The sequence below is a fragment of the Microtus ochrogaster genome, chromosome 19 (assembly GCF_000317375.1).
Source record: "Microtus ochrogaster isolate Prairie Vole_2 chromosome 19, MicOch1.0, whole genome shotgun sequence".
NCBI classification, from domain to species: Eukaryota; Metazoa; Chordata; class Mammalia; order Rodentia; family Cricetidae; genus Microtus; species Microtus ochrogaster.
The window spans coordinates 29,673,690-29,686,934 of record NC_022021.1 but is presented as its reverse complement, the minus strand read 5'-3'; the positions used below and the strand labels follow the sequence as shown (position 1 = coordinate 29,686,934).

General features: G+C 39.3%; 1 protein-coding gene across 1 annotated transcript in view; it reads left to right on the top strand.

The window, feature by feature from the left end:
• The window catches only part of Il7r (interleukin 7 receptor), a 22,704-nt gene extending 10,168 nt beyond the window's left edge, over window positions 1–12,536 (top strand). Inside the window, exons 3-8 of the mRNA XM_005356620.1 lie at window positions 3,361–3,518; window positions 7,446–7,603; window positions 8,881–9,049; window positions 10,268–10,361; window positions 11,592–11,667; window positions 12,027–12,536. Of these exons, the coding sequence (XP_005356677.1) occupies window positions 3,361–3,518; window positions 7,446–7,603; window positions 8,881–9,049; window positions 10,268–10,361; window positions 11,592–11,667; window positions 12,027–12,536 (1,165 nt within the window). The remainder of the gene's footprint in view (window positions 1–3,360; window positions 3,519–7,445; window positions 7,604–8,880; window positions 9,050–10,267; window positions 10,362–11,591; window positions 11,668–12,026) is intronic.
• Window positions 12,537–13,245: the final 709 nt, after the last annotated feature.

The following is a 13,245-nucleotide window of genomic DNA, read 5'->3' as shown; positions in this document are numbered from 1 at the left end:
TTTTTTTTTCTTTTTTTAATGTGTTTATGTCTCACATTTTTATGTTTATATTTCAAAGAGTAGATTTAGATTTAAAAAATATAAAATTGCGTAAGATTAGGGTTCCTAATTCTAATAAGGTTTACTGAGTCCTACACATAAGAGTCATACACTTTTTTCAGTGTTGTTTCATTAGTCTATAATTTAAAGTGTTGCTAAGGTTTTGATTAACAGTATATAAAACTGGGGAAAATCTAATGTATCAGTAGTTAACTTGATTGCGCATGAACATAGCTTCCTTTTATTTAGATTTATTCAAATATCTCCCTTAAACACTTTGCAATTTCTAGTACAAAGGCATTGAATATCTTTTTATAAATTTTATTTCTGTCTTTTATCCTCCTGCCATCATCACAAAGGAACCATCATTTTTAAACTTCATTTTCTAATTTTTTGATGTTACCCATAAAAATACAGCTGTGCATTTTCTGATGGCCTTGATGAATTAAACTAGTTCCTATAATCATGTCAGGAATCTTTAAAAATGTCCATGTGAACAGATAGTTTTTCTCTGCCAAATAAACGTGGTTTCTTCTTTTCAAATCTGCACACACTTGTATTTGCTTCCCTTCTCTTGTGAACTGAGTAGAACATCCCGTACACCTCTGTGTAGGCATATGCAAGGAGAACTGTTTCCCTAGTCCTGGTCTTTTATCACTGTCTTTTATGTTAACTTTCTGTAATAGCATTTTATTGATTTAAACAAGTGTCTTTATATTACTTCTTGTCTGTTGGGATGGTTTTAATCATGAATAAATATGTGATTCTATCAAAAAAAAACCTTTGCTTCCATTAAAGATGCATAACTTTTTAGAGTTTTATTCTGTTAATGTGGTGAATTATGCCAATTGATCATTGAATACTGAACCCCAGACCTCCACACACATTTTAGGGATGGTTTTCTTTCCTATAATATATTTTGCTAGGTTGGGGGACCAAGTTTACGCTTGCTTCAAAGAATTGTGTTTATCATCTCTATTTGGGGGAAAAAACTTCTGTAATATTGGCATTATCTCTTTCCTTTTATTTATTTATTTTTAATATTTTAGAATTTTGCATACTAATCCCAGTTTCCCTTTCCCTTCTATCCTTCCACTTCCTCCACCCCACTCCCGTTCACTCCTCAGAGAGGGTGAGGCCTCCCATGGGGAGTCAACAGTCTGTCATATCACTGGAGGCAGGACCAAGGCCTTCTCCCCTGTATCTAGGCTGACCAAATTTTTTTTTCTCCATAGGAAATGGGCTCGACAGAGCCAGTTCATGCACTAGGGACATTGCCAATGGCCTCACAAACTGCCCAAGCAGCACAACTGTCACCCACATGCAGAGGGCCTAGTGCAGTCCTATGCAGGTTCCCCGGCTGTCAGTCTGGAGTCAGTGAGCTCTCACATGCTCAGGTCAGCTGTTTCTGTGGGCTTCCCCATCACGGTCTCAGTCCCTTTGCACATAACATTTTGTTCCTCTCTCTATGACTGGATTCTAGGAGATCAACCCAGTGCTTAGCTGTAGATCTCTGCATCTGCTTCCATCAGTTACTGGATGAAGGGTCTATGATGACAATTAAGGAGTTATCAATCTGATTACAGGGGAAGGGCAGTTAAGGTACCCTGTCTGCTACTGCTTAGACTCCTAGCTAGAGTCATCCTTGTGGATTCCTGAGAATTTTCCTAGTGCCTGGTTTCTCACTAACACCATAATGGCTCCCTCGCTCAAAGTATCTCTTTCCTTGTTCTCCCTCCCTGTCCTTCACCCAACTCAACCTTCCCTATACCTCATGTTCTCCTTCCCGCCTCTCCTCTCCTCCCCACTCCTCTAACCCTCCTCCCATGGTGCCAGTTCACTAAGGTGATCTTGTATAATTCCCCTTCTCAGGGATATCTATGCATGTCTCTCTTAGGGTTTTCCATTTACCTAGTTTCCTTGAGGCTGTGGACTGTAGGCTGCTTGTCCTTTGCTTTATTTCTAATATCCACTTATTATTGAATATGTACCGTGTTTGTCTTTCTGTATTTGGGTTACCTCACTCGGGATGTTTTTATCTAGTTCCATCCATTTGCCTGCAAATTTCAAGATGTAATTGTTTTTTATCACTAAGTAGTACTCCATTTTGTAAATGTGCCACATTTTCCTTATCCATTCTTTGAGAGTCATCTAAGTTATTTCCAGGTTCTGGCTATTGCAAATAATGCTGCCATCAACATAGTTGATCAGATGTCCTTGTCGTATGAGTGTGCATCGTTTGGCTATAGGCACTGTCTCTTTCTTAGACATTTGATAGATTTCAGCAGTCTGTAACCATTAGGTATATAGTTTTATTTGTGAAGGTATGAGTTAATATGAATATGATTTCTATTGAAATACTCAGTTTATATGTGGCTCAGTTTCACTAACTTGTAATTTTAAAAATACTTTCACACCAACAAAATTATTATATTAACCCTCACAAATGTTAGATTACCTCTAGTTTTGATATCTGAATAATATATAATGGTGTCTCCTCTGACATTTCACATACTGGTAACTTATAATTTATGTACCCATACCGCCATAGAAGTTACCCTTGGTGAGGCTGGACTCAAATCCAAGCAACCCCTGCTCCTCTACTTCAATCTCCTAAATGTTGAACCACCACACCCAAATTTACTTTTATTTTTTGACATATGTTGTTGAGTTTCATTAGCCAAAGTCCCTATGACACTGGGCATGGTGGTAAATGCTTTCAGCACTATGGAGGTAGAGACAGGCAGATCTCTTTGAGTTCGAGGTCAGCCTGATCTCTGTAATGAGTGTTAGGCTAGTCGAGGCTATATAAAAGAGTTTTCTATCTTCTACAACAAAACAAAACACAAAACCCCTGTGAAAACCCCTTAGTTTACTTATTAAATATATGCAGTTTTATGTATATAAACTTTTCAACCAGTTTAGCATTTCCTTTAATCCTATATGAACAAATAGCACCATTATTTTCTATAGCACGGATTTTTTTTTTATTTATCCCCAAAGCCACCAATTCCTTAATTATTTAAATGAGGCATTTGATTCTCAATGATCAGTCCAAAAACTGCATGGATTTTTTTTCTCTCCCTATTTCCACAAGCAAGCTTTTACTATTTCAGATAATTTTCATATAATAAAAGTAATGGAGCAGGAAACTATCCTATTTTAATTCATCCCATTTTTCTCTGCAGTATTAGCTCATCTACTTATGTATTTGTAGACACTAAAGATGAATTCACACAACTAAATGTGTATAATACGTCATCTTATTGTATAACAGATACTCCTACCTGAATAAAGACTTCTGGCTTTTTGTTTTTACAGCGGGGCTCTTTTACAGAAGGATTGCCTAACTCTTAATAAGCTGCAAGATAAATATTTCATAAAGACAAAAGAATTCCTACTGATTGGTGTGAGCAATATATGTGTGAAGCTTGGAAAAAGGAATTTAATTTGCAAAAATATGGACATAGCCATGATAGGTAAGAAGCTGTGTATTAAAGTATTGTCGCCATGGTTTGGATAGCTGCAGACACGTCTTAATTTTCAGTATGTTAAAAATAGGCAGGTCATGCAAACACTTTGTAATAGTCAACAGCAACTTTTCTAACTTCTTTCTAATAAATGTAAAATTTGACCCATGTCTTCCTACTGTGAAAAATATGCTGAGAAGATTGAAAGAGGGTGTTTGACATGACACGTACAGATTGGGGGAGACACACATCCGTATGAGGAATGTAACTGGAGCAGAGTCATCTCTCATCTTCCCATGCAGCTTTTCTGTTTTGCATTTATTTATCATGAAGGCCTTGTAATTTTTCCTCCATTTCACATAATAGTCTAAATTTGCATAACTAAATTAACAAATCATTTAAAAACAAATATACATTTTCCGTATTTGTCAGAGTTGCACAGGTGGAAGAGAACTTATGGGTGGGAGATAAATGGATGCATAGATAGATAGATAGATAGATAGATAGATAGATAGATAGATAGATAGATAGATAGATAGATTATAGAAGATAGATAAGGAGAGAGAGATGGGAGAGAGAGAGAAAGAGAAAGAGAGAGATGAAAGGCAGATTAATTTTTAAACTGGGTATTGTGATTGAAGCAGTGATAAATTCAAAATCTTAATGACAAGCCAGAGGGTATAAATTCAGGTTAAGTGTGGATGTTGCAGACTTAAATCCAAATTCTCATGGCAAGAAACAAGAATATATTTAATTCTTGAATCAGACTTGTTTCTAGAGGAAATTTCTACTTTTTATCTTTAAGGCCTTTTACAGATTTAACAATGCCTACTCTATGAAAGCTAATCTGTGTCATTCAAAATCTACTGACTTAAATTTTAGTCATGTTTTAAAATACCATTGGATTGACATTTAACTTAAAAAGTAAGGGCCATAGCCCAGCCATGATGAACTATAACATAATAAAATTTCCAAAGAGATTGAGAAGTGAAACATATACAAATTGATTTGACCAAGACTACATAATTATATTTGTTAAATGTAACTAGTAAAAGAAGCTATAATTTGAGTTAAATTATAATTTGAGTTAGTGTCATGACATGTTAGCTATTTGTAGTTTTTCTGTATCTGGAGATTCACAAGTGAATATGTATGGGAAAATGTCCAGAGTGATCATATAAATACAAGTTTTGCTGGTTTTAAAGGCTATGAACTGTTTTCCCCTAGTCTCAAAACTTCTTTCACTACTCTAAAGATAAAAACAAAAGAGCAGTTTTTGTTAGCTATGAGGAAAAGTGAGAAAGTTACCTCAGCTTTGTTTAACTATGATGACAAAGAATCAAAGTAGAAGTTCCCTGCCTGAACAATTATCTTAGCAGAAGAGCAGATGTCACAGAAGGGGAATATTGGACAAATGGCTGCCTTTACATGTTTAACCATGCAAGACCATGTTTGACAAGAGCTAGGGCAGCATGAGTGACAGATGAGGCAGGGACAGTATCTTTGACTTTTGAGCATGAGTAAGCTGGTCTTTATTCATTTAGATGTGAGGCTCCTATAGATCAGTGCACAAAGGCATCCTATTTAAAGTTTCATCATTTATACTTCAAAGGTATGTCTCTTGGAGAATGAATAGAACAGGTAACCATTCTTGACCCTCTGAGAAAGTGCTACAACATTAATTGAAAATCTATTGTCATCCTGGCATGTGTCAACCCAAGCACACAAGCCTCTGCAGTCTTTTGGAGCACTCAGACCACTTCCACAGGATCTAGAGATACCTGCCCATCCATGGTTCTAGTTCTCAAATGTCTAATACTCATCAAGGACCACATTGCATCTCCCAACAGCGGACCACAAGACTAATTTTTATATTTTTTTATTTTTATTTATTTATTTATTTATTTTTGGTTTTTCAAGTTTTTTATGTGAGCAGCAGTGAGGGGAGCCAGAGTTTTTATCCTGCTGGTAGGACAAGTCTGTATGAAAGGGATGGTGTTGGTCTCTGCCATGGCACTAGAAAGTACTTGCACTCCCAAGCAAGTAGGATGAAAAGTGATAGGGTATTTTCCTTTTTTTATTATTTATTTATTTTATTTATTTATTTATTTATTAAAGATTTCTGCCTCCTCCCCGCCACCGCCTCCCATTTCCCTCCCCCTCCCCCGATAGAGTCCCTCTCCCTCGTCAGCCCAAAGAGCAATCAGGGTTCCCTGCCCTGTGGGAAGTCCAAGGACCGCCCACCTCCATCCAGGTCTAGTAAGGTGAGCATCCAAACTGCCTAGGCTCCCACAAAGTCAGTACGTGCAGTAGGATCAGAGACCCATTGCCATTGTTCTTGAGTTCTCAGTAGTCCTCATTGTCCGCTATGTTCAGCGAGTCCGGTTTTATCGTTTGGGTATTTTTCATAGGGTTATTTTCTCCTGGCTCCTCAGGAGGCATCTCAGTCACTGAATTATCATTTCCACAAATTTAAAGTAAATCCTGATTGAATTCTAAAACCAGAACCCTGACCACCGACAACTTTCTCCTCTTCCCTTTCATCAAGTCCGCTGCAGTGGTTTAAAAGAAAATGGACCCCAAAGGGAGTGGCACTATTATAAGGTGTGACTTTGTTGGAGAAGGTGTGGTCTTGTTGGAGGAAGTGAGTCACTGTGGGGGTAGGCTCTGAGGTCTCTTACGCTCAAGCTACTCCCAGTGAGACAGACCATTTCCTGATGTCTTCTGATCAAGATATAGCCAGAACCATGTTGACCTGTATGCCACAGTGCTCCTCACCATGTTAATAATAGACTGAACCTCTAAACTGTAAGCTGCCCACTCAATGAAATGTTTTCTTTTATAAAAGTTGTTGTGATCATGGTGTCTCTTCACAGCAACAGAAACCTCAAGTAAGACATCCTCCTAGCCTCTAAGGCTGGAGATGCAGCTTCCTGCCTTCTTACTTTGTTTTAGGTATATTGATAAAGCAAAATAAAATTGTTTTAGGTCAAAGGAGAATATCCAACATGATCCAGATCTTTTACCAGAAATTCAATACTTTAGGTCTGTGCTGCTTAGAGCTTTCTCCTTTGAGGCATGTATCTTATATGGCATATTGTTTCTGAGCAACAACTCTAGGAGGCAGGCAAACAACAGGCAGAGGATTATGGAACAATAGGCTAATTTGACTAAAACTGACCAAGGAGAAAATCTGGAGGTCATTCTAGTATTTATTAGCCAAAGCCAGGGGCATCTGCGATCAGGTCCAGAGGTCTCAGATGTAACCTTGCAATTCTCTTAATTTGGAGCTCATTAGCAGCATCTAGTATTATGATGGTAAGTGTGTGTGTGTGTGTGTGTGTGTGTGTGTGTGTGTGTGTGTGTGTGTGTAAGATCATCACCGCCCACCAAAACAAACAATTCATGAACATGTGGTCTGACACTGTAAGTTTGTTTCTCACACATACCATTGCTGCCTACGGTGTGACACAATCATCTTTACCAAAAGACTTGGTATATAAAAATGGACCAAGATGGGAATTACACAAGGGAGGATTTGGTTGCCAAGACCAGAACTGGTACCGTTCCAAGTATTCACAACACTCAGAAGACCACACCAGCCACAGGAAGGCTGGCAATGCTGTCTGGATGTGAATCAAGGAAAAAGAGATTTGGCTTTGTGAACTATCAGATCCTAACATAGAAAGCTCTAGGAGTGAGCTTTAGAGCAGAAAGACTTCTAAAAGTATAGTTATCAACTATTAATATAACAGAGGTCATGAATTAAACTAAACCTCCTTGAACTAAAGCAAGGGGGCACATGAAAGAGTTTAGAGAGAGGACAGGATAAAGAGAAATGATGTAAATACATTTTAATATGAAAAAATATAAGAAAATGCTTAAATGTACTTATGATGTTTTCAATTCACAACTTTCCCTTCTTTTTCTTTCCAGTTAAACCTGAAGCCCCTTTTGGCCTAGAAGTAGTTTATCGAAAAGAAGCAAGCGACTTTTTGGTGACCTTTAATACATCTCACTCAAACAAGATGTATGTAAAACAGTTAATGCATGACATGGCCTACCGCCCAGAAAAGGGTGAAAATAACTGGACGGTAATGTAGATCATGTTTATAAAATAAACACCATCATGTTTTGTCTTCAGAACTTCTTCTTTACTCAGAGAGGCTCCTGGGATGATACTCATTTAAGACCCCATAACTCCTGCACTTTTCTTGGCTCTTCATTATCCAACTGGCTCAACTGTATCTTTATGGTTAGAATTTAGATGATAACACAAGCTCAGACAAACCTGATCCTCATTATATAAAGTCTACAGTCCATTAGGTAATCAGGAAAAATTGTGACTCTGTCTGTCTCTTGTTTTTATTTTAATGTCTAAAGATTCTGCAGCAGAAGGAACAGTTTGTTATTCGCTCTTCATTTTCTGGATGTTTAGTCGGCTTCTTCATAGTCTGTTGAGGTTAAGATGATCTTGTTGCTCTTAGCATCCATTTAGGAGATGAGCTGGGAGAGATTCAGAGAATATTGGGTGGTTGGGTTTTGCTTAACCCTAACAGCTTAACCCCTGTCCTCCCTATGTTACATAGATATTTTTTTTCAAGAGATAGCTTCTCTTTCTCAAGAATAAAGAATGCTTCCTTATGCCCGATGCCCTGGTCATCGTCATTACTCTCAATGCCACTTACAAATGTGCATGCCTGTCCTTGCCATCTGCTGTCTCTCTCTACCTACTCCCCACAATACATAAACTGGGTGATCTTCATCCTACCTTCTCTCATTAATCATCTGAATTGATGATTCAGTGGAAAAGCAACATTAGTAGAAGGAAGAAGGATTATGAATAAATTGTTCCAAGACAATCAGCTGATTTTCTGCTTTTAAAAAAAAGGGAAATTAAATGTCTACCCTCTCCTGTAGGTTTATTTGTGTCAATAAACATAAACGCAATTGTAAGTCGCATCAAAATTAGTGTTTAGTTCCATATAACTGCTAATAGATGGTCTGTTGATACAAGTGGTTACTGTTCACTACCTGTTGTTTTGCCTTGAAAGGAGACAGAAAGAGAGAGAAGATACTGGAATGGGAGAGGTAGCTGTGAGCCTAAAGGTAGTCAGACACTTCAAAGCAGGAGATGATAATTCAGCTAAAGACCCAACCAGCCAGTGTTTGACCTCTCTTGGCATCACTTTGAGTCTGTCCCTCTTTCTGCTGCCAAATCTTTTGCATAGTTGAACTCCTTCACTTAAGAAATATGAAAGAACTTCAAGGGAGTGGCAACATGACTGAAAGAGTTTGTATTAAAGTGAGTCGAGAGATCTAGGCAACATGTCTTTTGACATCCAGCAATGTCCGTTGTTTTTCACCCCAGCATGTCAATTTATTGAACACGAGAACAACAATCCTAGAGCGAAAGCTACAACCTAAGACCATGTATGAAATCAAAGTCCGATCCATCCCCAATACCAGATACTTCAAAGGCTTCTGGAGTGACTGGAGTCCAAGTTCTACCTTCAAAACGCCAGAGCCTGGGAGTCCAGGTAAGCAACGGCTGTAGAATCTCTGTCCCCTCCACAAGGCTTCATATACCAAATTATAGCAATGAGTGAGCAGGAGATTGATGTAAATACCCACAGGTCAGGACATGGGGGGGGGGGAGGCTCTTCCATTTTCTTTGGAGGATGTTCTGCCTGCCTTCTTTGCCACTTGTCTGGAATAAGAGCAATGGGAGCTGGGGCCATTGTACCTGATAATGGACATAAATTGCTTTGATGCCATTGTCTCAGAATCTCTTGAATCTACTAATGAAATCTGTTAGAACTCCGTACTAACCACCATTTCTGTCTTTGTAGGGGATCATGTCTGATCTCTCTGTGACCCCTCTTTGCTTTGTAATATCTTTGTTAATAACAAGTGACCAGGCCAGAATGCCCACCTACTAAAATCCTTTCCCAGTTTACTGAAGATGTTATGGGGTATGGGAAATACCAGTTGCCAGAGAAACCAGAGAATATGTCTCAGGAAAGTGCACAAAGCACCTCACACAGAACTCCTTTAAGGGGGATGAAGTTTATTCCTGCTCTGTCAGCTTCACACTTTACCATTTTGGAACTTGCTGTAGCTTCAGGGTGAACGTTAATCTTTTCAACTCTTACTTAAATTTATTTTGGGGGTATTGGCAGTCGGATACAGGTTTATAGACCATCATGAAATGTCATCTTTACATTTCAAGTGACTGATGCTCTTGCCATGGTCACTCAGATCAGAGCCACTCTTCATGTCTCTCAAAGAACTATTTTCAAGTGCGGCACACCGCGGCCCCAGTCTGCGCTCTATGTGCTAGACCCCAGTTCGCGAGCTTAAGGCAAGGGGCTGGAGGTTGAGAATACAGACGCAGAGACAGACCTACACGCAGACCTTTCAACACTGATACCAAAGCCCCAGGAATGCTCTCTTTATTGTCTTCAAGGGCAGATTATATAGAAAAAGCCACGCCCCAGCCAAACCCACCAGAAACCACTCTCCTGCCATCAGGAACTCCTGAAGGTCTCGTGCTCAGAGCAGCTGTAGGCACTCAGATCCGGGGAAAACAAGTTGTTTACAAGAAATTCAGGATCTGGGATCTCACTGCTCCCAACATTCAAGAAACAATAAGACTATGTAACTAAGTAAATTCAAACCATCCTAAGCATCTACCATATCTATCCCCACATTATTTGCTTACTGAATGCTAATCATGATCTCTCCTTGCATTCCAGGACGATGGGATCCTGTTTTGCCAAGTATCAGCATTCTGAGTTTTTTCTCTGTGGTTTTGTTGGTCATCTTAGCCTGTGTGCTATGGAAAAAGAGGTGATTTTCATTGATAATCAAGAGGGAAATTGTGTGAAGCCAGAGAAAGGAGGACTCATGTCTCACTTATTTATCTAGAAAATTTTAAAGGGAAACGTGACATTTCCAGAATTACAATGTCAAATATATTTCATCCCATTCTTAGATCCCAGTCAATTTTATGTAGTTGATTTCAGAAGAAGCAAAAATATATAAACTAGATGTGTAAGGCAAACATTATTCCCCAAATATTCTCTCTCTCTCTCCCTCCCCCCCCTCTATCCCTTCCTCCCTCCCTCCCTCTGTGTGTGTGTCTTTCTGTCTTTCTGTCTGTCTGTCTATTTATCTGTCTGTCTATGTGTTCATGTGCGTGCTGACCTACAGGCAGCCAACACCCAACACTGATTTTTTTTTTTAATCAACAATTTTCCACTTTGTTTTTGGAGGCAGGCTTTTGCACTAAACCTGGAACTCAGTGACTTGGTCAGACTAACTTGTCAGTAAATCTGAGTGGCTGCCTGTCTCCCCCATGCCATATGTCATCATTGAGTATCTGAACTTGGGTCTTCATGCTTGGATTGCAAGCAGCTTATTTATTGAACCATCTCTATAGTCCCTTGCCTCCCAAATAAGAATTTCCAAATATTTTCCCCACATCCTCCTGAGGACAGAGGAGGAATTACCCATTCTAACGAGGGGGTATATTTGATGTCATGACTTCCTGCACACAAATTCACAAGATTTTTGTATTCTACTGTGGTAGAGTCATATGCTATGAAATTACCCAGTGTTCTAGGAAGGTGCCTTCAGCATATTCTTAGGACAAACGGTGTCCTAAATGGAAAAATAATTACCATAAAATAAATGTCTTGAATGGCTTAGAGCATAGTCACTACTCCCACTAGAATTAAAGCAAAACAGCTACTTCCAGTAATGAGAATGGATAAGATGACAATATAGACATTGAATAGAAAAGATTAGGTTACAAGTTTTAGCTCCATATCAACATTAATACTACCTCCCTGCAAACCTCACTGCCATAATCACAGCGTTATGGTCACAATATACCATAATCAAGTGGGTGATTCTGCCCACAGAAAACAAGACATCTGTCTGCAGTTACTACCTTATAGTAGCAAAGCCAGTACCAGAAAACTGTTCATCCAATCTCCCTCAAACAAAGAGAACGATGTATTTGTGCACCTTCTCCCTCTGCCGTCTGTTGAACTTATGAATATTCTTTGCTTTTAGGATTAAACCTATCGTATGGCCCAGTCTCCCTGATCATAAGAAAACTCTGGAACAACTATGTAAGAAACCAAAAAAGGTAAGTGCTTCTGCTGGAGAAACACCATACTGAAGATATCTTCGTCTAAGACAAGGGAAAACTGAGACTCAACTTTTGGTCTTTTATGTATTGCATAGGTAAGGCTCTTTGTAAGATACCGGGGAATAAAGTTGAGATGCACAGGACAGGGAGTGGGAACACAATCAGGGTTCAATTCAAACCTGAAGTATCACAGCTCAGGCAGATGTGGAGCCAGCAGAAGAGGAAGCAGGCCATTTTCTAGCATTGCGTAGTACATTTGCATGAGAAAGTTTCTTAGATGTCTTTTTATTTTTCAGAACCAAATATCTAATAGCCCCTCTTTCCATTGCCGCTAATGCTTCTGGATTTCTCTACAGAATTTGAATGTGAGTTTCAATCCTGAAAGTTTTCTGGACTGTCAGATTCATGAGGTGAATGGCATTCAATCCAGAGATGAAGTAGAAACATTTCTGCAAAGTGGCAATCCTCCACAGCCTGATTCTCCCCCTGAGGAGCTGGAGAAGCAGGGTCATGGCGCAGCTATGCACAGCCCAAACCAGCTGTCGGAGATTTCAGTCAGCACACCAGAAACTTTCAGAAGAGAGTCACCCCCGAGACTCTTGGAGAGAAATCCGAGTACATGCACCACTCCTCCCTTCCTCTCCTCTCTGTCCCCTGACTACAGAGATGGTGACAGGAATGGGCCTCCTGTGTACCAAGACTTGCTGACAAGCTCTGGGAACACAAATGGTACCCTCCCTCAGGCGTTTCCTCTCCAGTCAGGAATCCTGATGCCAGTTTCTCAGAGACAGCCCATCCCCACTTCCTCAGTGCTGAATCAAGAAGAAGCATATGTCACCATGTCTAGTTTTTACCAAAATAAGTGAATTATGAGAAACTGAAGACCCTTCCATCACAAACAGAATGATCACTGGGATGAAAAGCCTAGCATGCCTGTCCCTCATAGTTCACAGAAGATAAGGTCATCGTGACCTTGCTGCACAGCATCAGCATTCTGAGAAGTCATTTTGATCTCCTAGCTCAGGAGCATTTGCATAAAACAGGAAGAAGATGTTTCTGCCTTGTTGATTAAGTACTAAGAGTTCAGGTTGCCCAATTAAAAAATAGGAACAAAACTCAAATGACAATTAAGGGGAAGATAGAAGGATGTAATGAATGCAGGAAGAGAGAATAATATGGCAATGTGGATTCATCCATTATAATTGATAAACTCTTTGCCATAGATGCTAAAGTGGATAGTAAATATTTTAAGTAATTTGTCTAAGCTTTCCTTTCTTCAGGAGGTGAGGCGTGTGTTCTGACTTCAGCCGTCCCTTGCCATGAACCTATGCTAGTCTTCCGTGCCAAACATCACCACTAAGTGGGTGATTATATAGTTATTATCCAAACTGCGCCACCCTGGAAAGAGAAAGTCAGAGACAATTAACAGCAAGCATAAACTGGGTCTGTCTCAGAAAGATGTGGGTGTGTGGTCACTTTAATCAAAGTGGCTACGAAGAAGAAAGTGCAGGACAAAATGTATTTATGGGTATGAAGTGCCATGACCATGTGTCAAAGGAAGTCAGAAAAAAAAAA